Raw genomic sequence first — 27,401 nt, forward strand, 5'->3', positions numbered from 1 at the left:
ATGTTTAAATTGGGATGTGCAGCCCAGCCCCTCCTTTAGTCACAAGTACCACACAGTTAGAAAACTTTTGGTAAGTATAATATTAAATAAAACAGCTCCCTAGTAACAGATGGGCAGGAGGCAAAATCACGATTTTACTAACAAAGTTCTTGCAAAACCTTAAAGCCAATATAATTTTAGACTGAGCAAACTGCATAATAATTGCTAAATAGAATAAATGAGGACCACCCTTGTCTTGCCCATGATTTTTCCTTAATTAACGTTATTTTAGTATTCATGAAGAGACTTAACACAGGAGATATCACTGATATCTCCTGGTTAAGTCCCCCTGCGTTAATTTCCACACTCCCCATACATTAGTACATTAGTATGGGGATATGGAAATTATGGTATTCATCAAATTCCGAAAATTATGTATTTTCGGAATTTGATGGAGTTACTATCTGCCACTGTGAGGTGGCGAATAGCAGGTAAAACTTACCTGTGTCAGCATGGGCAGGTCCCCCGGCGTCTCCCTCCGGCGCTCTGGTCCGTCCTCTGGCTCCGGTGGCTGCTCTGACGTGTTCTCCCAGCAGAACACAATAAAGTTTAGGAAAAAAAAAAGTTTTTTTTTTTATTATTTCCAAACTGTACTGTGTGCTGCTGGGAGAACACATGTCAGAGCAGCCACCGGAGCCGGAGGCGCTGCAGCGGGCAGGTAAGTGCGGGACAAAGGGGAAGTATGAAGAGGGGGGAGGGGCACACAAAATTACCGCAGCTGTAGGCAGTGCTGCGCATGCGCTGGTTTTACAGATGTAACAGAGCATGCGCAGCACAGATTACACCTGCGGTAAATTAGTGTAGAGAGTGAAAACTATCTATTTCCCGAAAAGCTGTCATCGCAAAAATGACAGCTTTTCGGAATAGATAGTTATAAGGAGGGGAAATGATGAATTCCTCCGGTTATTAGGTAGAACTCCATGCGAGTTCTAAACCTAATTACCTCCATTGATTTTTTTATGTATGATGAATAGGCCCCTTAGAGGCACCTGTACTGCTTGAACAGCATAAGCTGGGTATGGATCTCTGAGAAGCACTTGTACCTTTGTTATTCCCCTTGATCCCCAATTAGTAGATAGTAAGATTTCCGAGGGTCTGTCCTTTCCAAATAAATCCTTACGCATTTTAGACCTGTGAAGCTTAAGCCAAAGACCCTCTTCTACTTGGTTTAGGATAAAATGGAATAATAATATCCTGACTTTCTTTTCTTTTAAGTTTATGGAAGGGTCACTGTTAATACAAGACAGTGACATAGAGATACAACATAATAATAATCAGGAATGTAACACAGTCAATGGTAATCAAAACATGGATTACAATGTGGGAACCAATTTTATGGATAGCGGAGGGGAACGAGGAAAAGAGCGAGCTCCGAGAGGAGCCGGTGTGACAGACCGTAAAGAAAGGAGGAAGAGAAGAAATAAACAGAAGAGAAAAGAGGAGGAAATTCTAAATGGCGAAAAATATTTAAAAGGAAACTTAACCTAACTCAAATGGGGAGGGAGCATTTTGTGAGGCAAGCCGGGGGCCCCAAAATTCATGTATTCCATGCGATGTGTACACCAGATCCTACTGAGCAGGAGCCGATTGTCTCCAATCAGCGGCTATCTGACACCAGATCCTACTGAGCTGATCGAGGCAGGAGCCGATTGTCTCCAATCAGCGGCTATCTGACACCAGATCCTACTGAGCTGATCGAGGCAGTAGCCGATTGTCTCCAATCAGTGGCTATCTGACACCAGATCCTACTGAGCTGATCGAGGCAGGAGCCGATTGTCTCCAATCAGCGGCTATCTGACACCAGATCCTACTGAGCTGATCGAGGCAGGAGCCGATTGTCTCCAATCAGCGGCTATCTGACACCAGATCCTACTGAGCTGATCGAGGCAGGAGCCGATTGTTTCCAATCAGCGGCTATCTGGCAAGTGGTAGCAGAAACTATATGGCTGATTCATTTGTTTTGATGTTTAGCTGCAGTTGGGAGACCCAAAGGGAGAAGAAAATACTTGGGTTTGTACGGGACGGGAACCTGAAAAATATGGGATATGAGATTGATAACTTCCCGCCAGACATTCAACATTTTTGGATAGGACAACCAAATATGGAGGAACGTACCTGTAGAGGTGCATTCTCTCCAATGACGGTCTGATGTATCTGGAAACATTTTACTCAGGCAGGATGGTACATAGGACCTGATTCAGACCCGCTCGCTAGGATGCGTTTGCTCGTAGCTGGGCGATTTTCGCAATCTGTGCATGTGTATGCGTCGCAGTGCACGAACCAGTGCGAGAGAATGGGAAGCGGTCGCTCGCTGCACATAGACAACCCAGCAGGGTGAGTGACAGGAGAAGCCGTTTGTGGGAGGTGACGGGCTGGCCATTCACAACGGGGGAGTGGAGGTGCGAACGCAGGAGTGCCTGAGCGTCTTAACGCCGTTTCAGAAGCATGCATGTATAACAGTCATCCTCAAGCGCTGCGATCACATCCGATGGTCCTCGATGTACCGATGGTTTCATACACTTCCTGGAGATGACGTGCGCAAGTGGGCATCTTATAACAGGCTGCTGGGCGTCTGCATACTCAAAGTGATCACACGCCAAGACATAGTGGGCATGCTAATGCCTTGCCGTGCGATCACCTGCCTTTACTGAATTTGCATAAGATGGGTGCAAGCGAACGCATCTAGCGAACGGGTCTGAATCAGCTCCATAGTGCCATCTGTACAACAGCTTGCAAATATTTTATTTGAACACAAATTTAGCTTGAGGCAACATTTTCCCAAATCTCTGTCCAAACATCCCCAACCAGTGCGTCCACCCAAGTCTGTCTCCCAAGAACTTTTGTGGGGGTCAGGCATTGGGGGCGATTCCTCAGACAACAAGGAATATAAACAGGAAATTAAACCTTTAGTCGAGGATTGTCTAATGCAGAGAGTTTCAAAAGTCGTGAGAGGTCTAGAAGATAGCTGTTGTTTAACCTTAGAGTGAAAGTGTCTAAGCTGAAGGAATTGATAAATATTCCTAGAGGGTATGACCAGCTGAGATTGGAGGTCTGAGAAAGAGGGAAAGTCACAGTCCCCAACGATGTCATTTAAATATCCTATACTGCCCTCCCTCCAATAATTAAATGGGTTTCTGGATGGGTCGGGATTATGGAAAATCGGAACAATTCGAGAAGGACATGGGGCAATTGAAAAGTTTCCGAATAGCATATCCCACGCATTCAAGGAGTGAGCTTTAATTGGGTGGGAGGAAATCATTCTAGGGCGCTGTGGCCTGGGGAGCCAGAGGAGGGATGAGACAGAAAACAGTCCTAAACTATTTGCCTCAAATTCTGCATACATTTTTTGCGCTCCGGGATTGCACCATAAAACACACTGAGCGAGTTTCGCGGCCATATAATATTTATTAAAATTTGGGATGCCAAGTCCCCCGCTGCATGAAGGACGCTGGAGAAACTTTAGACGGACACGACGGCGCCTACCTGCCTAAATGAAATGGGAAGTATGTGACTGCAGAAATTTAAAGACATATCAAGGGACAAAGATTGGGAGGGTTTAGGCTGACGAGGGAGAACTTTCATTTTAACTGAATTCACCCTACCTATCCATGAAATTAAGTGTTTGGATCAGGATCATAAATAAATGATTTAATTTTAGAGAGAACTCGGGGATAAATATCTTGAAAAGGTTGGCGATATCGATAGGTGATAAAAACAGAAGTGGGTATGTTTCTTACCTAAACTTAGACTTAACTAAATTGGGGATAAAGAAGTCTAAAACCTCTGTTTTGGAAGTATTGATCTTATTCCCAGAATAGTGAGAGAATAATTCAATCTCTTCAAAAAGGGACTGTAGGCATTGGGTTGGGTTGGTCAATATCCTGACTTTCATGAAAAGCACAGACCAATTTGGTGTTCGAATATTCTTGTTGTGTGAAAAAGACAAGTAAAGCTTCGTAATGTGAACATTCCTTAATATGAAGAACCTTCTAGCAGATGTTATGATATGCAAGAAAGGACATCTCACAAAACAATCTCTGTAGTAGAACTGTTCCTTATGAGACTACAATAGTAAAGAAAAGTCATAGGTAATGGGCTTATGAGCTGATGACCTGTGCTAGTAAACCTTTGCACTAGAGAAGTCTACTGTTCTCTTGCAACCTGTGGGTGCCAATAACACCATAATTCCACCCATGTTTCTGAAGAAGAATCTTGAAAATCAAAAGATTTTTTCATGAACTTATAAAAATGTTTAACAATTTTCTATCCCTACACACGACTTTTATTAATATTTACGTATCAGTCACTGGATTTCTTCTAACACAGTAAATTTACAACTTTTACCCTTATATAATGTCAACATTTTTTACTGTGTGTTCCAGAGGTGGAATCTCATCGTGGTATAGAACATTTCTGTCGTCCCTAGAGGAAAACAAATTATCTATTCAGATTAACTGTAAAGAGGATCTCCATATTTTATTGACTAGTTCAAAAATCTATTTACAATGTCTAAATGTATTAATCACTCTGAAATGCTGTTTAAGGTTATTCATAGAACTTCTCTTACTCCTGAACGATTTTATAAAATGTGTCCCTCTTCCTCTAAGCTTTGCTGGAGAAACTGCCGTATGGGGGCTCCCTGGTCTATATTTTTTGGTTGTGTCCAGTAATCCAGTCTGTGGCAAATATGTCATTGACCACATTTTTATAGCCACATGGGCGACAATAGCCCAATATTGGAAGAGACCTGATTCACCGACTTCAAAATCATCTCTAATATTCAACGTAGTTATGATATGTAAATCCTGGGTTTTAAATACTGCACACAAGCCTCTTCTGCTCCGATCAAATGGAGTCTTTGGTACTACTATTATGCTACTCAAAATGTTCTGTCCAGTCGTTCTTTATTTCCCCAGTCTGATTAATATTTAGTATTTGTGACCTGAAATGAGAGATTTCTTATCCTGTGTTGTGTCATGTTGTTTATGGGCTACTGATGTCCTTTCCTGTTCTCCTTCCCCTTTATATTATCCATGTCCCTGTAGTATTATTATTATTATTTATATATAAATGTTTGTTTAGTTATGCATAACTTGTAATGCTCTTTTTTTTTCAATAAACTTTCTTGGTAAAAAAAAAAAGAGAATGTCTGACAGACCTCATAATACCTGGATGATATAAATGGACTTCTTATAACCAGTAAATGATCTATAGCCTTTTGTGAGAGGTTAAATTTCTGCAGTAATCCCCTCTCAATGTCCACATGAGCACAAACCTGCTGATCTCCTACACAGTACTGGACCATGAGACAGGTCCAAGGTCTTTCATCAATGAGAGCTTGTAAGGGGGATGAATTGCTCAATGTAGGCATTTTTGGACACCATGAGAGGACATAACAACGTGTGATCTCAGCTACCTTGTATATTGGAATTAGAAGAATATTGGGGCTGAAGGGACATTATAGTTAAGGCTGAAGTAACAGGTTGAGGAACATGCATCTGTACAATTGCAAACTTTCACATTAAGGGCTCTATTTATTAACATTATTTTGACTAAAATAAAGCGAAAAAGGGTGTTTTCACACCCTTTTCACATTATTTTAGTATCACCTATAGTTATTACAGGGCAATTGGAGTAAAATTCTACTCCAACCCCTAAGTATCACTTATTTTTAGTAAAGCAGATCGCATTTCCCATAACTGTAATGGGAAATGTGATCCGACCAGAGTTACTAAAAACAAAACGTGAAAAAATATCGGGGAAAGCCCTGTGATAATAACGCCACCTGGACGTGGCGTTATCTAGGGTCTCCCCCGGTTACCGGACTCCTGGCCTGCTCTAACGGGGAGAGCAGAGCCGGGAGTCGGTCCCAGTAATCAACTGTGTGGTCTAAACAGGCAGCAAGCTGATCACTGCAAAAAAAAATAAAAATGTACTTACCTTACTCCAGGGACCGGTGATCAGGCCTCTGGTGATTACTCCCCTCCAGTCAGCTGGTCTCCCATAGTGCACTGCTGCCCGGTCATCAGGTGATCAGTCCCAGTGCAGTATGGGAGATCACCTGACCGGAAGAATGGAGAACATCACCGGAGGCTTGGAGCATGCAGGTAAGTGTACTTAAGGGAGGGGGGGTCCGCGATCGTGGGGGCGTGGCTTAGCACCGGGGGTGGGGCTTATCGCTGTGGGGGGTAGCAGCGGCGACCAGTTGGCGCATGCGCGGGCACTTAATCACGGTATTTTTTTGCGAAAATACCGTGATAAGGCTCCGAAGGGGATTCGCAGGGACAGAGCTTTATCGCAAGCTCTGTCCCTGCAAGGGATTTGTAGTAAATCCTTGTGATATTGCCTGAATTCGCAATGCGAATTCAGTCGTTAATATCACACTACAATCTGCATTCAATATGTGGATTGTAGTAAATAGAGCCCTAAGGATCTCTTGTAACAGATCATATGTTACAAGATCTCTGTCATGTGATAGTCTGCAATAGATTGCTGCTTTCCAATTGGAACCACTGAAGTAACATCAAGAAAATGCCTTGAGACAGACTGGTCTGTCTCTGACATGAAGTAAAACTCCCGGAACAATACACTTATAATTTCAATTTGATTCAGAACAGTCTCTGTGTCTGCGGTTCAGATACTAGATTGTATAAAGACAACAGCAAGCCATCATCCTGGGTTCTGAAGTTGAAAAGATAACTAAAACCTGAAGATGTCAGCTAAGATAAAACAAGAACACGGACCTTTGAAAAAATGGATGTTGCCTTACGATGAAAAGTCTACGAGGCATGTCTGATGGCTTAGGAGGATAGATATCAACCTTCAGCATCCAATTGCCTTGTGAGAGATCTTGGGGACAACACTTAATTTTAAGAGGGCAATCAATTGTTTTTGGGCGCACATAGCTCGTTGAGAGCTATTCAATTGTCTGTGCCGCTGCCCGCTGGTCACGAATGCTGCAGCCGCCTATTACTTATCGCAGATTTGTTTGCAATCTCATGAGGTGTGAACAGAAATCCGACCAAAATAGGGCTTTTGGGTGCCTTAACCTTAATGTGCCCAGCTTTTGGGAGCAACATCCAGAATAAGTGATGGGCGTCTGCAGCACTCAAGCCCAGTGGCACAATTGAACATCACCCGTCACTTTAGACGGGAGCTGCGGACACAAGTAAACAATTGAATCCCCACCCACCCTGAAAGTCTTGACTTGAAGTATCTTTTTTTCCACCCACAATATCTATTTTATCAAGAAGAGGAGACCTCCAAACATATCGTCTCAGTTAAAACCTTATATGTTACACTCTTGACCTTGAGGTCTATCAGAAGGTTTAAAATAGCATGCCAGGCCTCTGTAATTTTTGGATCTAAGGATACAGTGAACGGATACTGTTGTGGTTGAGTTTGAAATTTTAGGCGATATTCCCTGGAAATGTACGGGAAAGCTTTTCTACAGTTGCTTTCACGTACATTTCCAGGGAATATCGCCTTCACAGCTAAGAAGAACTTCAATCTGTATCCTACCAGTAGGTGTTGGGTTTAATGGCACTCACTGATTCTTGTCTTTGCCCACTTTATTTCTCTTGGTGATGCTGAAATGATAACAAAAGCATGGACCTTGGATGGCTTTGCCTGGTCTGCACGGTTTGGCCTCCTGATGACTTGGTCTCGATGAAGAACTCTGTTTCACACTTATGTCTAAAGAAAGAAAGGAGCTTTAGCCTGCTAAAGCTTTAGGTATGGCACTGTCATGATTAGCTCCAAAAAGTAGCTCACCCTCGATGGCAATTGGCAAAGTTTAAACTTTGTTAAATCCATGGAAATAGTTACTAACTTCATTGCTGATCCGCAGGTAAGGTGGTCTAATCACCATCATAATGGCCTCATATGCTTTGGGAAGATTAACCCTGTTCCTCATCTAAAGGGCAGATATTGGTTATGGTTTTGGAAAGGAAGAATTTCCTCTCTAGTTGGGATCACTCATCCTTGATCATATCTTTCATAATGGAAAGAATGAAGAAGGAAAGAGGATATTTGATGGAGGCATGAGTGAATCTATCATGTATAGCCTGCACTGGAGTTTTCTAGAGAGTAAGGGGTATAATTACTAAAGCTTCTAAAACAGACAAGTGGCGATGTTGCCCGTAGCAACCAATGAGATTCTGTCTATCATTTTCTAGAATGCAATAGAGAAATTATAGCTACAATATGATTGGTTACTATGGGCATCATCATCACTTTTCATTTTTAGAAGCTTTAGTAAATTTACCCCTAAATATCTGCTTCATCGTCTGAACTAGACGCTCTACTAACGACATATCGAAAGGGTATGCTGGTGGTGTTACTGGAATTAAGTCCTTATCCAGTTTGCCTTCAGCTAAATCCATCCGATTGTCAGCTGCCTCCACAGGGTTCCTTTCCGGTGTCCTGGGGACTGTAACTCTTTTACTATGTACTCTGTGACCTTCGTCACAACAACCTCCTTTGGCTGAATAGATGTTTTCGTCTAGTCTGACAAGGAAGGTATCTGAACTGAAGCAGATGCCGATCAAGCATTAAAGCAAATCTGGCAGGCCCGTCATTCATACTGAGATACATATTCCTATCAGGAAGATTCCCTTCTAGATTCCTCTTCTTGACTATAGAATATAGGACAATCAGTACCATAATAATTAGGTTAAAAAATTAAGTCATACTCTCTTAGATGCTAGAAACAGAAAGAGGCGTCCTACTGCAAAGATGCAAAAATGAGCAATACATACCTGTAACTTGGTTACAAAAAGATTATTTCACACATTTATGTATTGTTAGAGAAGCATTTCAGAGGATTTTGGTACAGTATGTGTTGAAAAATCGTCTTTCCCCCTTGACCATGTTATGTTCTAACTTTGACAATTGGATGTTAGGTCCACATAAGCGAGACATTCTCCCACTAATTGGACATCCCGGGCTCCTCCCTTCCTAAACGCTGTCAAACGTCTCCTTCTGCAATTATTATTCTTATCTATTATTTATATGGCACCACAAGGGTTCCGAAATGCCTTACAAAGTACATAAACAAATAAGTGAACAAGAAACCAGTGAAGTACATTACTATGCAGGACAAGGTTTATATACATTGCTGCATTAGCAATCATAACACTCAAAATAAGCAAGAGGGCGTAAGCAACCAAGTGTTATGTGCCCTTGTGGGGAGTAAGGAGTAGGTGAAAGTATAAGTAAGGAGAAACACATGAGGGTAGAGGGTAGAAATTGTTCTATTTTGACATAAAGGACACGCTACCTGGCATTCAGGGCCTAGTGTGGTTTAATAAGAAATGGGAATTCTTCATAGTCCAATTGGAGAATGAAGCCAAATCTCAGGTTTATAAACTTTTTGAGAACACAACTTGGTATCTGTATGGGACAATTGGATAATACCCCTGAAGCGATCTGGTTGTTAGCCTATCCTCATTTCATAATTATAATGCCTATTAGGTTCTTATGAATAAACCTCCTTGTTTCCTTATTTTATATACTCTATTATTATTATTATTATTATTATGTTGTTGCATAATTCTTTCTCCTTTTTCCCTCTAACCCTTTTTGATTGTGTTATTTTATATGTGTCATCATTAATCTTACCGTGTGCATTTTGGTTTTTGTCACTTATATTAATTAAGATTTTGTGACATTATTATTTATAATTTTTTGGGTTACACATAATGTCTTACTTTCCTTCCTGTTAATCTATGTTATCAGCAATACAATAGAAATTTTTACTGTCATTCTGTATAGAAATTTTACTGTCATTCTGAAATGAATTTTTACTGTCATTCTGTAATCTCAATAAAAACAGCTTTTCAAATAAATACATAAATAAATGGTGGTTTACTCTATTTTTGCACTGGGAGTGATTTTTAATTCTGGTATTAGGCACCCCCTTGACCCATTCACTATGGGAGCATCATGCTAGGGCAATAGGTAATAGGAGAAAGGCCTGGCTCCAATTCACCATTCTGCCAATTCATCCCAATCTGCGATCTAATGATCAGCCATCCGTCAGCAGATCAGGAAAATTCAACATTTATAAAATTTCATGACCTGTCAATTCTTACCATTTTCAGGTCAGGATGGGGGAATTGAGATTTTTCAACATGTGCTGAGGTATATGGGGAGGGGGCTAATGGGTTGACCACAGTAATGAGGCTACCAAACAGTAATTCAACAGAAAAGCTGATAAAATTAATTCAGGAGATGGGATGGTCTTAGTTGGGCAGAAGGTTGGAGTTTGGTGTAACCCATGGCCGTTCCTCAGCTTGTAAGATGTGCAGACTGCCTGCTCTCCAGGAAGATGCCTGAAAATCCGGTGGTGCTGCTGGCCGACCGGAACAAGTCTCCCCAAGCCGGCCAAAGTGGGCAGTCCAGGCGGTCGTTGATTCCATTTGTACTGAATCGCGTAATTATAGCCCCGCCTCACAATGCCTGTAAACGCGGCATTGAGTAGCAGGGGGTGGGGGGTCGTGTCATCACCAACCCACCCACTTTCCTGCAACATGCATGAAACCCTGAGCCGATGCCAGGAAGTCGGCAAGTTTGGTGCTGAGTCAACTGTGTCTGGCAATGATGGGGACCCGGCTATGTCAGTCCATCCACATCTGTGGCCTACATTCTGGTCTTCTGAACATGGGCAGGGCCATACATGCCTACTCACCTGGAATTTTGGGGATATGGCCACACTAGCTTATTGCGGCCACTAATCCCATGAACTGTGAATTGCGCCATCAGGGCACCAGCCTCGTGACGTAATGTCATTACACAAATTGCGGCTTTATACCAGCATCTCGTCTCCCTAACCCTGCAACACACCCTCCTGGATGTAGTATCTGTGTATGTGCTCACTCATGCAAACAATCATGGAGATCAGGAGTTGTGGTCAGCATGCTTTCAACACCTTCACTAAAGTGAGAACAACAAACAAAGCAACACGTTTTGCAGCAGCTGTAAAGCAATACACTAAAATAACACAGTGGTGAGTCGTGGTACTGCAGGCATGCAACGGCAATGTGAATCTAACAGAGCCAGATTCCAATACATAATACTGGATCCCAGTGAGAAAATGTAAGTAGGGGGCGACATATGAACACAGACGAAACAGGGCTTCAAGTCACACAGATCACCCCACACCTGCTCAGAAGAGAAGAGCGGGCTCTTCCATAGTGGACGGATATGTTTGCAAAGGGGATGTGTCAATTGCGTTTGCACATCGCGCCCCTCCATAAATGACCTACGTTGCGCCTAACATTGACCCACTGGCAGAACTACCATAGGTGCAGGGGGTACAGCTGCTATGGGGTCCGGGCCGCCTCCGGGGCCCGGCCCTCCCCCTGCACCTACGGCAGGCACATCTGCCCTCCTGGTTGGCCCTGCCTCCATCCCTCCTCACTGACTGGTACTGGGAGGAGGAGTGGCCATGACCTGGAAATGTCCCAGCAGGCTCAGCATGGCTCCTCCCAGCATCAGTCAGTGAGGAGAGATGGAGCCTAACTGGTGGGTAAATGTGCCTGCCCTGTGCAGCACACTGCTGAAGGAGGAAGCGAACATGGAGCGGAGGTAAGTCAGGGAGGAGGAGTGTAGGGGAGGAGGACCCAGTATGGGGGGGCTGTGAAATAATTGCTATGGGGCCCCCCTAGGTCTAGTTACGCCCCTGCATTGACCGCTTTCCCATTTGGATATAATTGTTATACTCTATATGAACATAGAAGTAATACGAAACAAAATTTATTACTGACTCAGTATAATGTCCCTTTAAATAGCAACCCTGACACTGCAGCCGCGATGCGTCAGCCAGAAGCTGATGTCGTGTCAGCTCCCTGTCATCCTGACAAGTAAACTGTTCTTACCCAGAGCTGGACTTGATGTGAACTTTAAGTGACAAAAGCTTTAGCCCTTAATCCGTTTAATGCTGCTGATTACATGGACTGTTATGACCAGGCAAGCAGAGTCCATACAGGAGAGTGTGTCTGCTGCAGGAACAGCAGCTGGGCTGATCTGAGTCTGCAGCACAGAGCGAGGGGTTATGCAGTCAGCAGGATGAGTTACACAAACACCGCTTCCTTTACCAATCCTACTGATGAGATTCCCAGGACAACACTGAAATCCAATCAGTCACCGGTTAACTTCTTACTCTCAGGCATTACACTTTCTAAAGAACTCTTAGCAGTCAGATCGTCAAGTCACACTTGACAATGGCATTCAGGCTGAATGTCCCAATATCTTGATATTAGATGGCGAGGATAGGGAATCACCACCGGGATGAGGTAGTATTTCCAGTAACAACAGGTTTAAGAGCTACTTAGGTTTACGGTTTACTATCTCAGCACACAGATCTTGTTTGTATACTGTATATAACACCTACTTTGCTGTAGCTTTATGTTTTCAATAGTGTTAGTGTTAATTACATGGCTATTTGTGACTTTTATACAGTTGTTTTGAGAAAATGCCAATAACAGTACTACGCCTGGGTCCTCCCCCCACCCCCGGAAGGGTAGGCACTTCTCCCGCATTCTGCCCACTTCCTAGTAAAGTGGGTAGAATGGGGAGAATATTACCGGGGATCGGTAACCTGAAAAACGGGAGCATCCCGCGACTTCCGGGAGGGTAGGCAAGTACACAGGCTCATCCGGGCAGTTGCAGGGCCTAATAGCGGCAAGCCGCAACATAAGTCGGCTTCATGGAGGATGGTAATTGACATACAGCATAACTCTCACTTATAAATTTAAAATTCAAATAATCAGATTAACGGAGCAACGGCACAGTAATTTACCGGTTACTTCAAAAAGCATTAGTTGTGTCTCTAGTAATAAATAAACTGTTCTAGAGCTATGCATTATAGCTCTCGAACAGTTTATTTATTACTAGAGATGAGCGGGTTCGGATCTCAGAGATCCGAACCCACCCGAACTTAGGGGTTCCGGAGTCAGATCCGAGTCAGCTCGGGTTTTTCTGCCTGACTCAGATCTCAAAACAAGGCAAAGCGTCATCATCCCACTGTCGGATTCTCGCGGGTTTTGGATTCTATAAAGCTCCCGCGATCGCCGCTATTTTTCATTCCGGCTGTGGAGAGTGAAGAGGGAGGGAGATGGGAGCTGTGCTGCTGTTGTGCATTGTGACTTGTGAGGTTGTGCTGGGAGCTGTGCTGCACTGCTGTTGTGCATAATTGAGGTTGTCCTGTCCATAGGGGCTGGCTGGCTGTTATCCATAGGGGCTGGCTGTTGTCCTGTCCATAGGGGCTGGCTGTTGTCCATAGGGGCTGGCTAGCTGTTTTGAGGTTGTCCTGTCCATAGGGGCTGGCTATTGTCCAAAGGGGTTGGCTGTTGTCCTATCCATAGGGACTGGCTGGCTGTTGTCCATAGGGGCTGGCTGGCTGTTCTGCTGTGTTGTCCAGGGGGTGGTCTCTCCGTTAGGGGTTCTTTTCTTCACCCCAGTGTAAAAAAAACAACAACTATTATTTGTGTGTGCGTGTTAGCCTGCCACACCACCAGTGTGAAAATAAAAACAATTTTTTTTGTGTATGCGTATTAGCCTGCCACACCACCAGTGTGAAAATAAAAACATTTTTTTTTGTGTATGCGTGTTAGCCTGCCACACCACCAGTGAAAAAAATAAAACTAATTTTTGTGTGTACACCACCAGTGTGAAAATAAAAACAATTTTTTGGTGTGTGCGTGTTAGCCTGCCACACCATCAGTGTGAAATAAAAACAATTTTTTTGTGTGTGCGTGTTAGCCTGCCACACCACCAGTGAAAAAATAAAAACTATTTTTTGTGTACACCACCAGTGTCAAAATAAAAACTAATTTTTTGTGTGTGCGTGTTAACCTGCCACACCACCAGTGTGAAATAAAAACAAATATTTTGTGTGTGCGCGTTAGCCACATTTATTATTACCAGTTATTTATGTAGCTCACACATATTCCGCACGCTTGGTAAGAATATCTTACCATTCACATCTGTCCCTGCTCCAGTGGAGCTTACAATCTATATTCCCTATGACATGCACACACACATACACACTATGGTCAATTTTTTTGTGGGGAGACAATTAACCTACCAGTATATTTTTTTGGAGTGTGGGAGGAAACTGGAGTACCCGGAGGAAACCCACGCAAGCACAGTTAGGGCCGTAGTGGGAATCAAACCCATGACCTCAGTGCTGTGAGGCAGTAACGCTAACAATTACACCGTCTGTGCTGCCCAGCAACGTAGGTGCGCAGGGGTGCTGTGCTGCCTGTGTCATTTATCAAAAGGCTGCTGCCTCGTTCGGGTGCTCTCCCTCCCAAGTGCCCCCCCAAAATTAATTCAATCAATCTGTTTTTTTTTTGTGTGTGTTAGGGGTGCTGCCTCTGTTGTTTATCAAGAGGCTGGTGCCTCGTTCGGGTGCTCTCCCAAGTGCACAAAAAAAATGAATTCAATCAATCTGTTTTTTGTGTATCTGTGTGCGCGTTAGCCATGGCATCACAAAACGCCTCTGCTGAGATTTGCATAAACATTTTCAAAGGTGAAATTAGAGAATATGGTTTCAAAAATAGAATTAAGCAGCTAAATCTGATTATAGTGTCCCTACTCCCAGTCCCTACCCATGGCCCCTCTACCTGAATTTCAGCGAGGCAGATGGCCAACTTCATGCAACCGTATTCCAGAGTGCAGCTGCTTCTCCTGTAGCCAGGGTCAGAAGATGTGTAGGAGGTGTGGTGATGATATGGACTAAAATGGAACTCACATCCACTAAAGTGGAATCCCCAATCTAACAGGGAGCGCAGCTGTAATTTATACACAACACAGTATGGGATGATGATATAGTCTTGGGTGAAGGTATAAACTGGGGTGATGTATACATCATCTTCACACAATATAAATTTTTACCCGCTGGAATCCACCATTACGGGTGCCTCTGTAATTTTTGCACGTAATTGACGGTAAAGGTCTTTCTCGCAGAATTTGTAGTTCATTTTGATGGGCATCATCTTTTCCACATTTTGGGGCCGATCACTGACAAGGTTCCCGGTTGTGCTGAAAACTCTTTCTGAGTACACACTGAAAGGTGAGCAGCTCATGTAAAGCAAAGGCAGTTTTGTGTAAGGGCCTCCAAATTGCCTCTTTTTCCTGTCAGTAGTTATTTACATCTCTTCAGATCTGTGGGCCTGATTCTGACCCGCTCGCAAGCGGGTCGATGGTGCCTAAGTGCGCATGCGCACGACGGAGGGAGCTCCGTCGTGCGCATGCGCGAGACCCGGCAAGCGACGGGGAATCCGTCGCTCGGGGTCTCGCACCAAAGGGGGCGTGCTGTCGATGGTGAGTGACAGCAAGCCCCCTTTGGTGGGCGTGCCGGGGGCTTGGCTGCCAGACGGAGGCGTTCCCATGGGAACGCCTACCGTCTGGGTCCGGCCCCACTGACATCACTAGTGATGTCAGTGGGAGTGATTTTGGCTCTGATAGAGCCAAAATCACTCCAGGGCTTGCGGCAGTGAGACCCTACCGCAGGGTCTCGTCGCAAGCCCGATGGTCGCAATGGTTTTGACCATCGCGACCATCATCATGGACGCTCGCTATAGCTGTGGGTGGTCCATGAGGCCGCTCCATTTTTAGGTAGGAGGGCCCTGATTCAGAGCGAGCGCTCTGGTCAGAGCGTCCGGCTCTGAATCAGGCCCTGTGTCCGTTGGGAAGAAAAAACAATGTCTTCATCCCTTCTGGTAACCACTCCCAGCAGCAGGCATGGCGCTCAAGACACAACATAAGACTTAAATCTTAAATGTTGCATTTGCTACTCTGTTCCGCTTGTCCACAATATCTGCTCCGGTTAAGTGGACAGTGGGTACAATGGCAGTTTGAACTGAAGGCCACTAACTATGTTTTTTTTAATGTCCCTGTACAGGTGGGGAAATGCTTTTTCGGAAGGTTTGCAGAGGATTATTTAACAGTCAATTGTTTTGGAAAGCAATCTCCCTGGTACCCTTTTGGGATGAAAATCCACTCCTAGCCGTAGAAGCAGGCGCAGGATTCTCAAGAAAGACACAACGTAAGGCCTTAAATCAGGGGTAGCCAACCTCGGTCCTCGAGAACTACTAACAGTTCATGTTTTCCAGACCACCTAGCTGGTGCACAGGTGTATTCATTACTCACCAACACATTTGGAAAGAATCACAGGTGGAGTTAATTATTTGTGACACTTGTGATTCCGTGAGACCTGGAAAACATGCACTTTTGGTATCTCTCGAGGACCAGTGTTGGCTACCCCTGCCTTAAGTCATAGATCTTACGCTTGTCCACATATCTGTGGTGGTTAAGTGGCACTTTGAGGCCACTAACTATGTTTTTTTATGTCCCTGTACAGGTTGGGAAATGCTTTTTCATGTGGAAAGCTCTACTAGAAGTCTTCCTGGTCCTCTTCTGGGATGAGAAAATCCACTCCCAGCAGCAGCAGCAGCAGCAGGCATGGCCCTCAAGGATTCTTCTGGGGCAAGGACTGATGTGAATTTGTCAAATATTTTTTTGTAAATTCCTTCTCCCCTCCCCTTCTCCCTCATAAATTTTCTTTGGAATTAAAAAATGATATGAAATTTACTACCAATCAACCCTTCCTGTTCCTGTCCTGCCTTCAACTACATACATACTCCAACTCCCTCCGGCCTCTCTTGAATAATAAAAACATTTGTTTCCTGATGTGCCATGTTGGAAGTTGAACTGCCACGTGTTTGTGCCGCCCACTGCTGCCACTTAGCTTAGTCAGCCAGCTAGCTTGGTGCAAATTTTGGGCCTAAACTGGATGAAAACAATATAGTGAGTTGTGAGGTGATCAAAATTGACTGGAAACAAGTGGAAATAAATGTTATTGAGGTTAATAATACCGTAGGAACAAAAACAGGCCAATTTTATGTGATTTTAGCTGTTTTTATGATTTTTTAAGAAAAAAATCCAGATCCAAAACCAAAACCGGAAAACAAAACACGGAGGTGAGGTTTTGGCAAAACCAATCCAGATCCAAAACCAGGGGAGATCCAGATCCAAAACCAAAACACAGGGGTCGGCGCACATCTCTATTTATTACAGAACAACATGGCATAAGTATTACATAGCCACGAATTTAACATAATTGACAAGATGAGCTGCATCTTTGCAAATGTAAGGTTCGTATTCATGTCACACCCCTGAAAAAAAGATAACCTGTCCCTATCTTCATATGTATACTAAAGGATGTATAAAACCATTACCTCCTAACGATTATACCTGGAAATTTGGGATAGTGATGGTCATCAACCATTGATGGTTTGCCACCAAATGGTCGAAGGTTTTGCCATTGATGGCGGAGATACGATGGTTCTCCACCACAGATCGCTTCATTCCCCCATTGACTTCCCTTGACAATGGGGGAATGGAGCTTTGATGACCTGCTAAGCCCCTTCCCTTATTAGTTCGGCAGCTTGCTAAGCCTTGCCCCTTTCCATGAATGGCCTGCTGCTGGGAGTTTCAACAATGGTTCCCAGTCAATGGTCAAATGCCATTGATGTTAAACACTGATGAGACCATCGATATTTAACCCACTGATGGCCATCCCTAATTTTTGACAAAATAAGCTCTCCTCTGACCTGACCAAACTCTGGGCCTTATTCAGCACAGATCGCAACTGCGTAATCGCACGCAATGAATCTGCAAAAAAATATGCTAATGTCTGCCAACGCTCAGCCAGCACAGAGACGCCCACTACTGCCTTCTCACATCTGTAATACCTCGCAGTCCTGTGTATACATCAGTAACATCGGCCCCTCATGCACAATTACAGTAGGTCTGACCCGTCTCAGAATTTGCAAGTCTCATCGCGTGCCGTGAGTACACAAGTTGCGTATGCAATCGCAGGGGCTAATTTATGCACGCCCATGCAACGGCATTCAAACAGACAGGCACGACAGCATATCAGCAACCACTCCCCCATCACCACCCCCAAACGCTCATGGCCTGTCACTGTCAGCGATTGATTCCACAGTGTGTCCGTAATCGCAGTGCAATCACCGCGCAGTGCGCAGCAATTGGCCGATTTGAGTATGCTGTTGCAATTGCGATCCGTGCTGAATCAGGTCCTCTGTTTACATACTGTATATGTACATGCTATGTATTTTCCATGAGAAAAGTTTTATTTTAAAGTCCTTTTTTAGTGCCTTCTTTTCTAAATACGAATTGTTTTTCTATAGTAGCTCCACCCACAGTTCCTGAACCTATTTTTCCCGAAAAATAGCCCTGTATATATATATATATATATATATATAATATATATATAAAATATATTGTGGCAGTATCACCAGAGGTGGCACTGGTGAGCAGCAGATTCTGTGTGGGGCAGGGGAGATCCACCCACACAGACTAGAAAAGCATTGTGGGAAGATGCCTAATGGCTGCCTTGTGGATAGAGCTCAGGTGTGGGCTGATGTGAAGGCAGACCAGTCAGGCTGCTGTGGGAAACAGTCCATGTGGGATTGTGGCGGCAGAGAGCCCAGTGAAGCTGAGCCAGCCATTGGGGGCCAGGAGGCCGGTGTCTGGATCTTGCAGGAGGTAAGGGGGGACCACAAACTCTCAGACTGAGTGACATTGAGGCAGCTGGGCTGCAGACTGAGGAAGCCAGGGCCTCTGTATACCTGGAGGCTACAGGGAAGGCACAGAGACTGTGTAAGCTGAGGAAGCTATACCAGGCCAGGCGGCCAGGTCCAGTGATGCATGTGGCAGGAAGGACCACCATCTCAGAGACTATGTTGGCAGACCAGCTGCTCCCTTATAGAGAGGGTTGAAGAAGTGAGCTAGTGCCCTAAACAAGGTCTAGGTTTGCTTGTAATTTTCTGTTTCCTGATTTCATATGCTGGAAGTAAAGCATCACCTCGTTTATTTTCACCTGAAAGCTGTGTGTGGACCCTCATTAAGCAACTAAACACTGGACCCATTCACCCTCTGCCGAGCTAATTAACCCCAAGACATCACAATATATATATATATATATATATTAGGGGTGTGCACCGGCCACTTTTCGTGTTTTGTGTTTTGGTTTTGGATCTGGATCTTTCTTCGTGTTTTGGATCTGGATTGGTTTTGCCAAAACCACCCTTGCGTGTTTTGGGTTCTGGGTTTTGTGTTTTGGATCTGTATTTTTTTGAAAAAAAGCATAAAAACAGCTAAAATCACAGAATTTGTAGGTTTTTCTGCTCCTATGCTATTATTAACCTCAATAACCTTAATTTCCACTCATTTCCAGTCTATTCTGAATACCTCACACCTCACAATAGTGTTTTTATGTCCAAAAGGTTGCACCGAGGTAGCTGGATGACTATGCTAAGCGACACAAGTGGGCGGCACAAACACGTGACCCATCTAGGCGTGAAACTGCAGTGGCAGACAGGATGGCATTGAAAAACTAGGCCCCAAACTGTACATAATGCAAAGAAAAAAAAGAGGTGCAAGATGGAATTGTCCTTGGGCCCTCCCACCCACCCTTATGTTGTATAAACAGGACATGCACACTTTAACAAACCAATCATTTCAGCGCCAGGGTCTGCCACACAACTGTGGCTGAAATGATTGGTTCGTTTGGGCCCCCACAAAACAAGCTGGCAATTTATCTGTCCCTGCACAAACTGGCTCTACGGAGGCAAGATGTCATCCTCATCCTCCTCATCCACCGATTCCTCACCCTCTTCAGTGTGTACATCCTCATCCTCACAGAGTATTAATTCGTCCCTGCTGGAACCACAGGTCCCTCTGTACGTTCTGGAGGCTGGTCTCCCTGGAAGAGTTGATAATTCATTTTATGAACATCATCTTCTCCACATTTTGTGGAAGCAACCTCCTACGCCTTTCGCTGACAAGGTTCCCGGCTGCACTAAACACTCTTTCGGAGTACACACTGGAGGGGGGGCAACTCAGGTAAAATAGAGCCAGTTTGTACAGGGACCTCCAAATTGCTTCTTTTTCCTGCCAGTACAGGTACGGACTGTCTGACATGCCTACTTGGATGCTGTCACCGATGTAATCCTTTAACAGACAGACGCACGCTTGTCGCTGCTGCTTTGAGGATTCAAGTGCGGCTACAGCCCACACAATTCACAAAGACAGAAAAAAAAAAGAATATTTTTATTGTTTGTGGAGCACACTTTGAGGGTTACACCACCCTTTAACAGACAGACGCACGCTTGTCGCTGCTGCTTTGAGGATGCAAGTGCGGCTACAGCCCACACAATTCACAAAGACAGAAAAAAGAAGAAGAATATTTTAATTGTTTGTGTAGAACACTTTGAGGTGTCACCACCCTTTAACAGACAGACGCACGCTTGTCGCTGCTGCTTTAAGGATGCAGGTGCGGCTACAGCCCACACATTTCACAAAGACCAAAAAAAAAAGAACAATATTTTAATTGTTTGTGTAGCACACTTTGAGGGTGTCACCACCCTTTAACAGACAGACGCACGCTTGTCGCTGCTGCTTTAAGGATGCAGGTGCGGCTACAGCCCACACAATTCACAAAGACAGAAAAAAAAGAACAATATTTTAATTGTTTGTGTAGCACACTTTGAGGGTGTCACCACCCTTTAACAGACAGACGCACGCTTGTCGCTGCTGCTTTGAGGATGCAGGTGGAATCTAGACGGGATTTGGAACCGAGGACACACTACCTCCATCAATTGTCTAAATCCCACTGCACTAATGTCGGATACCGGACGCACGTCTAACACCAACATAGCAGTCAAGGCCTCAGTTATACGTTTTGCTTCAGGATGACTGCTGTCGTACTTCATCCTCATCGCTAGGGACTGTTGGAGGGTCAATTGTTTAGTAAAAGTAGTGATGTTCCTACTTCCTCTCTGGGATGATGAACAACTCCCAGCAGCAGCAACAGCACTAGGAGGAAGTGGTTCTTGATCTTTCCCTATTTTATTTTTATCGGAGAAAGTTTGGTCCTCCATTTATGTTATATTGATATATATACGTGCGGCTAAAGCGCACACAAACACAGAAAATATTATTTTATTTTTGCTGGAGAGTAGTGCACTTTGTGGGTTACACCACCCTTTAAGAAATGAGCCAGCCGGCTCTTTACTTATGGGACACAGGCGCACGCTTGGCGCTGCTCCTTTGTTGATGCACGTGCAGCCACAGTGCACACAATTCACAAACACAGAAAATAATTTTTTTTTTGGTTTGGACTGGAGTGTACTTTCGGGGGTTACAGCACCCTTAACGGTCAAGCCAGCCGGCCCTTTACTTATGACACAGGCGCACGCTTGGCACTACTTTGTTGATGCACGTGCGGCTACTGCGCACACAATTCACAAACACAGAAAATAATTTTTTTTTTGGTTTGGACTGGAGTGTACTTTCGGGGGTTACAGCACCCTTAACGGTCAAGCCAGCCGGCCCTTTACTTATGACACAGGCGCACGCTTGGCACTACTTTGTTGATGCACGTGCGGCTACTGCGCACACAATTCACAAACACAGAAAATAATTTTTTTTTTGGTTTGGACTGGAGTGTACTTTCGGGGGTTACAGCACCCTTAACGGTCAAGCCAGCCGGCCCTTTACTTATGACACAGGCGCACGCTTGGCACTACTTTGTTGATGCACGTGCGGCTACTGCGCACACAATTCACAAACACAGAAAATAATTTTTTTTTTGGTTTGGACTGGAGTGTACTTTCGGGGGTTACAGCACCCTTAACGGTCAAGCCAGCCGGCCCTTTACTTATGACACAGGCGCACGCTTGGCACTACTTTGTTGATGCACGTGCGGCTACTGCGCACACAATTCACAAACACAGAAAATAATTTTTTTTTTGGTTTGGACTGGAGTGTACTTTCGGGGGTTACAGCACCCTTAACGGTCAAGCCAGCCGGCCCTTTACTTCTGACACAGGCGCACGCTTGGCACTACTTTGTTGATGCACGTGCGGCTACTGCGCACACAATTCACAAACACAGAAAATAATTTTTTTTTTGGTTTGGACTGGAGTGTACTTTCGGGGGTTACAGCACCCTTAACGGTCAAGCCAGCCGGCCCTTTACTTATGACACAGGCGCACGCTTGGCACTACTTTGTTGATGCACGTGCGGCTACTGCGCACACAATTCACAAACACAGAAAATTATTTTTTTTTTGGTTTGGACTGGAGTGTACTTTCGGGGGTTACAGCACCCTTAACGGTCAAGCCAGCCGGCCCTTTACTTATGACACAGGCGCACGCTTGGCACTACTTTGTTGATGCACGTGCGGCTACTGCGCACACAATTCACAAACACAGAAAATAATTTTTTTTTTGGTTTGGACTTGAGTGTACTTTCGGGGGTTACAGCACCCTTAACGGTCAAGCCAGCCGGCCCTTTACTTATGACACAGGCGCACGCTTGGCACTACTTTGTTGATGCACGTGCGGCTACTGCGCACACAATTCACAAACACAGAAAATATATTATTTTTTTAGCACTTGGGGGGAGCACCCCTGATGGACAGAGCACCCCCTGGACAACACTGCAGCACTCCTTTAGGACTGGGACACTGCACAGGACTTTGGAGTGGACACAGCCCCTATGGAGAACTGACTGCACAACACAGTCCAGCCAGCCCCTATGGACTTTGAAGTAGTGGACACAGCCCCTATTAACAACAGCAGCACAGCACAACACAGCCAGCCCCTATGGACTTTGAAGTAGTGGACAACAGCAGCACTACACTACACTACACTACACAGCCCTAACTCCCACCCTCCCTCTTCACTGTCCACAGCCGAGTGAGAAAATGGCGCCGACGTGGGTACCTTATATAGGATCCAAAACCCGCGAGACTCGGAAGGCGGGATGATGACGTTTTGCCTCGATTTCAGATCCGAGTCAGGCGGGAAAAGTCGAGCCTGATTCGGATCGGACTCGGATCGGGGGGGCTCGGGGGGGTTCGGATTTCAGAAATCCGAACCCGCTCACCCCTAATATATATATATTAGGGATGTGCAGGCTCGGATAGGTTCGAGTTTGCACGTGGAGTTCGGATTTTTCCCTCCAAAAAAACGGAACTCAGAACGAGGCAAAACGTCATCTTACATGGACGAACATCATCATTCCTGGACAAAAGACCAGGAATGATGATGTTCGTCCATGTAAGATGACGTTTTGCCTCGTTGTGAGTTCCGTTTTTTTGGAGGGAAAAATCCGAACTCCACGTGCAAACTCGAACCTATCCGAGCCTGCACATCCCTAATATATATATATATATATATATATATATATATATATATATATATATAACATTTTATGGCCAATAGCAGTGGCTCACGTTACCCATAATTCTTATTATTTGTATATTCTCCCTGTGCTTGCGTGGCTTTCCTCCGGGTTCTCTGGTTTCCTCCCACACTCCAAAAATATACTGGTAGGCTAACTGGCTCCCAACAAAGATTAACTCCAGTGTGCATGTGATAGGGAATATAAGGCCTGATTCACTACGGAACGCAGCTGCGATTACGCACGGAGGTCTGCTGCAAAATTATGCTAATGAATGTAATCGCACAGCCGTCGCACAGCCAGCATAGAGACACCCACTACCACTATCTCACATCCGTAATACCTTGCAGTCCTGCGTATGCATCAGTAACATCGGCCCCTCACGCAGAATTACAGTGGGTCTGACCTTACTCAGAAATTGCTAACCTCGTTGTACGCAGTGAATACACAAGCTTCGTATGCCGTCGCAGTGACTAATTTATGCACGCCCATGCAATGGCGTTCAAATAGACAGGCACGCCCGCGTTTCTCCGACCACTCCCCTGTCACCACCCCCAAATGCTGACCTCCCATCACTCACTCTGCCATGGCTTTCTTACTGCGTGAGTGATCGCAGAGCAATTTGTCACTGGGTTTCATGGCCCCTACAAAGGGAGGATTTAATTATTTTATATGGGTAGCTGCAATCTGCAGAATACCCCCCACCCCCACCCTTCACTCCCTCCTTTCAAGACCTTTTGTAAAAAAAATAATAATAATAATTTATGTGATTGTGATTGAAGCAGCTCAGTGAGGCCATGGCTAATCCTCCCTTTGCTGGTTGATCAGGTACTGTATTTGATCTTGGTGCAGGGGAGGCAGGTCCCCTAAACTTCTGGGGCCCATAGCAATGGCACCCTGTGCACTCACTATAGTTATACCTCTGCTTGTATTGGTTTGTTTTTAATACATCTAAGAGATAAACAGAAACTATTTAATTTATGAACCCAAGGGGTCTATGTACTAATAATCACGGTACTGCCGAGATTATTATGTACCTAACATGCTGGGGATATTTAAGTTTTTAATAAAAATATCCCGGCTATGTACTACGGGGAACTTGCAGGGACACAGGGGCGTATGTATAATGGGTGCAGGGTGTGCGGGGAACACGGGCCCCGTACCGCACACCCTGCACCCATAATATTACTTACCTCCCCGGAGTCCCACGTCGATGCGGGTGTCCGGCGCTGTAAAACGACTGGAAAATGGCCACGGCGGCCATTTTCCCATCGTTTGCACATGCGTAGTGCAGGGAAAATGGGTGCCGTGGCCATTTTCCCGGTGACCTGTGCATACACTATAGACTCTGGGCACACTCTAGTGCCCAGAGTCTATAACTCCAGCGCTGCGCACAGCTCAGTGCGTTGCCGGGCGGAGAGGGGGGAACCGTGTAGGAGACTGCACACGGGCCCCCTCCTCTGTAGAAATGCCCCTGCAGGGACAGCGGTTGTGGTAACCACTGTCCCCTCTAGTTATATTACCTGCATTTAGGAGAAGCCTTTCACAGAACTGAAAGACTTCCCCGTGGGAAGCTGATATAGCGCATGCGCACAGCGTCAGCTTCCGGGGCTGGCCAGGTACTGCGGGGGAGAGATCAAAAGATCTCTATCCTGCACCTGGAGCCCCCACAGGCTTTCAGTAGTTTACGATATCTGAAGATGGTGTAGACTACGGTGCTAAACTCCGAAAAGCTTTGCTGTTTAGTACATAGGGGTGAGATCGTAGTCCCCATTGATAATAATGGCGGCTGTGATCTGCAGCGCTAATTAGCACTTTGCCAGATATTTCTGTGAAATCTCCAACATTGTGCTATGTTAGTACATAGCGACAATACATAAAATTATGCAGAAACTGCAGTTTCTGCATAATTTTATGTAAGAATCAGCCTGATCCATAGGCCCCCAAGTCACTGATTTAAAAAATGGGAGCCCTAGTCAGTGACATTCTTCAGAATTCAGGCCTTCAGCCAAATAATATCCCTTTCACACTGCCAGCAATATCCCAGGTTATTTCACGTGAACGTGCAGCAACCCGGGTTAATGTTCAGTGTGACAGGGCTAGGTTCAAATCACCAGGATCGAGCGACCTGGCATTTCAACCCGGGTAACGAGCAGTGTTCAACCCGGCTCGCGGTGCAGTGCGAACAGGTAACCCGGGTCGAAGCAACCCAGGATCCGTTCACAGCATAGGAAGAGCCGGAGCACCGGCTCGATACTTGATGGCGGTGACGTCATCGACCTGGCAAAAAGCCGGGTTGAGCATCCAGTCTAAAAGAGGTCTCAGCCGGGTCGTACCAGGGATGGACCTGTGTAAAAAGTCCCGGGTGCGAACAGGGTTTACGTTGTGAAAGGGGTATTATTAACCAATATCACTACATATCATCATCAGGTGCTTGCTTTATTGGGTTCTGTCTTTGCGGTTGCAGAAACCCAGCCGCACAACAGCGATGCTGGCTCTTCACTATAACCCCAGGTACCTGGGCTCCTGGCCTGTTCCTGTGAGTTGCAGGACTTTTCTCATATGTTAGTTAATAGGGGTGAGATTTATCAAAGTTTGGAGAGAGATAAAGTACCAACCAATTAGCTCCTACCTGCCATTTTGACAAACACAGCCTTTAACACATACTTACCGACTTTTTGGTGCACCTTCCCGGGAAGGTACCTGCTGCTTTCATCTTCGGGGGGGGGGGGGGGGATTGTGCCTGACTATAGCCATCATTAGACCCGCCCCCTTTACAGAAAAACCCCGCGATTCGTGGGTCCGTGAGGAGGGGACGGGGCTAAATGCCACGATTCGCGTCATTTATCTCCGCCCCCTCCCTATGGACCTGCAAATTGCTTGGAAAGTCTCCCCATCCTGGATGCTTTACTAGGAAGTGGGCGGGATGTGGGAGATTTGCCTATTCTTTCGGGGGTGCGGGAGGTTCTGCGAAAAATCGGGAGCCTCCCGCGACTCATGGGAGAGTAGGCAAGTATGATTTAACATGACAGTTAGAAGCTGATCGGTTGGTACTTCATCGCTCTCCAAGCTTTGCTAAATCTCCCCCCAAGCCTCTCACAGTTGAAACAGAATATTTGATTTCACTATATTTCAAACTTCCTCCATAAACCATTTACACCCTATTTACTATGAGTATGACATTCTGCGCCCGCACGCACAGCATTGGAGTAGACGTCTCGCACTTGTAATCACTTATCTGAAATACAGAATCCTTTTCTTGGCCTGTCACCAATCAGAATTGCTGCATTGGGCCCCTACTGGTTACAAGGGCCGTGTATTTCCATGTGAACTAAACTACAAAGATTCACTATCAGATATTGCAAAGACAGCACTTTACACAGCTATACACACAGGGGCATTTAAGGAAACCTACACACTAGTAAGGAGGGTCGCTCCTACTAGATAACTGTGCAATAGAGAAGATACTGGGGGGGGGTCGCCTCAACGCAGGAGCTGTCCAAGGTTTCACAGAACACAGGAAATTCCAGCTGATCCATTATAACATACCACCAAGTCCATTAAACTCATTCACAAACATCTTTATAAGCTCACAAGTCCGGCACCTGCACGAGAGCCATGACAAGAATACTACTCACCAGTATATTAAAGACAGACCATCAAATCTTTCCAGGTCTTTCCCAAATGGTTTGAGATAGGACATTTCATCTGAGGCCCTCGGATGTTGCCCTTGTCCAGCCTCAAGCCTCTAGGATCCCTCACACGATGAACAGGAGCAATCCATGTCTCTGTACTGTGTCCCTTCTTAATGCCCTATCATCTCAGCTCTGCCTGTGCTAATCACACAGGATTTCAGGCACAGAGCGCCAGGCCTAATCTCTTGTGACTTCAATACCCCACCCACCCATCCTCTGCCTCTCTTCACCTCACCCCTCCCTGGACCAGCTGGCACAGTGTCCTCTTCTCCTTGGCAAGCTGCGGACCCTGTGTGCTCTCTAACCCACTCCAGCATACGATAGGTTAATAATGGCCGTCCGTCTTGTATGACCCACAGGTGGTAGTTGCTGTACTCGCATTAA

At 45.2% G+C, this 27,401-nt stretch overlaps 1 protein-coding gene across 3 annotated transcripts in view; it reads right to left on the reverse strand.

The window, feature by feature from the left end:
* LOC148505539 (syntaxin-binding protein 4-like) overlaps nt 1-27,046 on the reverse strand; it is a 164,560-nt gene extending 137,514 nt beyond the window's left edge. For all 3 annotated transcript variants that reach the window (XR_015869886.1, XM_088448177.1, XM_088448178.1), the window contains exon 1: nt 26,961-27,046. Coding sequence is in view for 2 of the 3 variants with exons in the window: in XM_088448177.1 (XP_088304303.1) it covers nt 26,961-27,025 (65 nt within the window). In the remaining variant the exon portion in view is untranslated. The remainder of the gene's footprint in view (nt 1-26,960) is intronic.
* Between the last annotated feature and the right edge of the window lie 355 nt (nt 27,047-27,401).

Source organism: Taudactylus pleione, unplaced genomic scaffold (genome assembly GCF_031769625.1).
Source record: "Taudactylus pleione unplaced genomic scaffold, aTauple2 ptg000451l, whole genome shotgun sequence".
In the NCBI taxonomy this organism is placed as follows: Eukaryota; Metazoa; Chordata; class Amphibia; order Anura; family Myobatrachidae; genus Taudactylus; species Taudactylus pleione.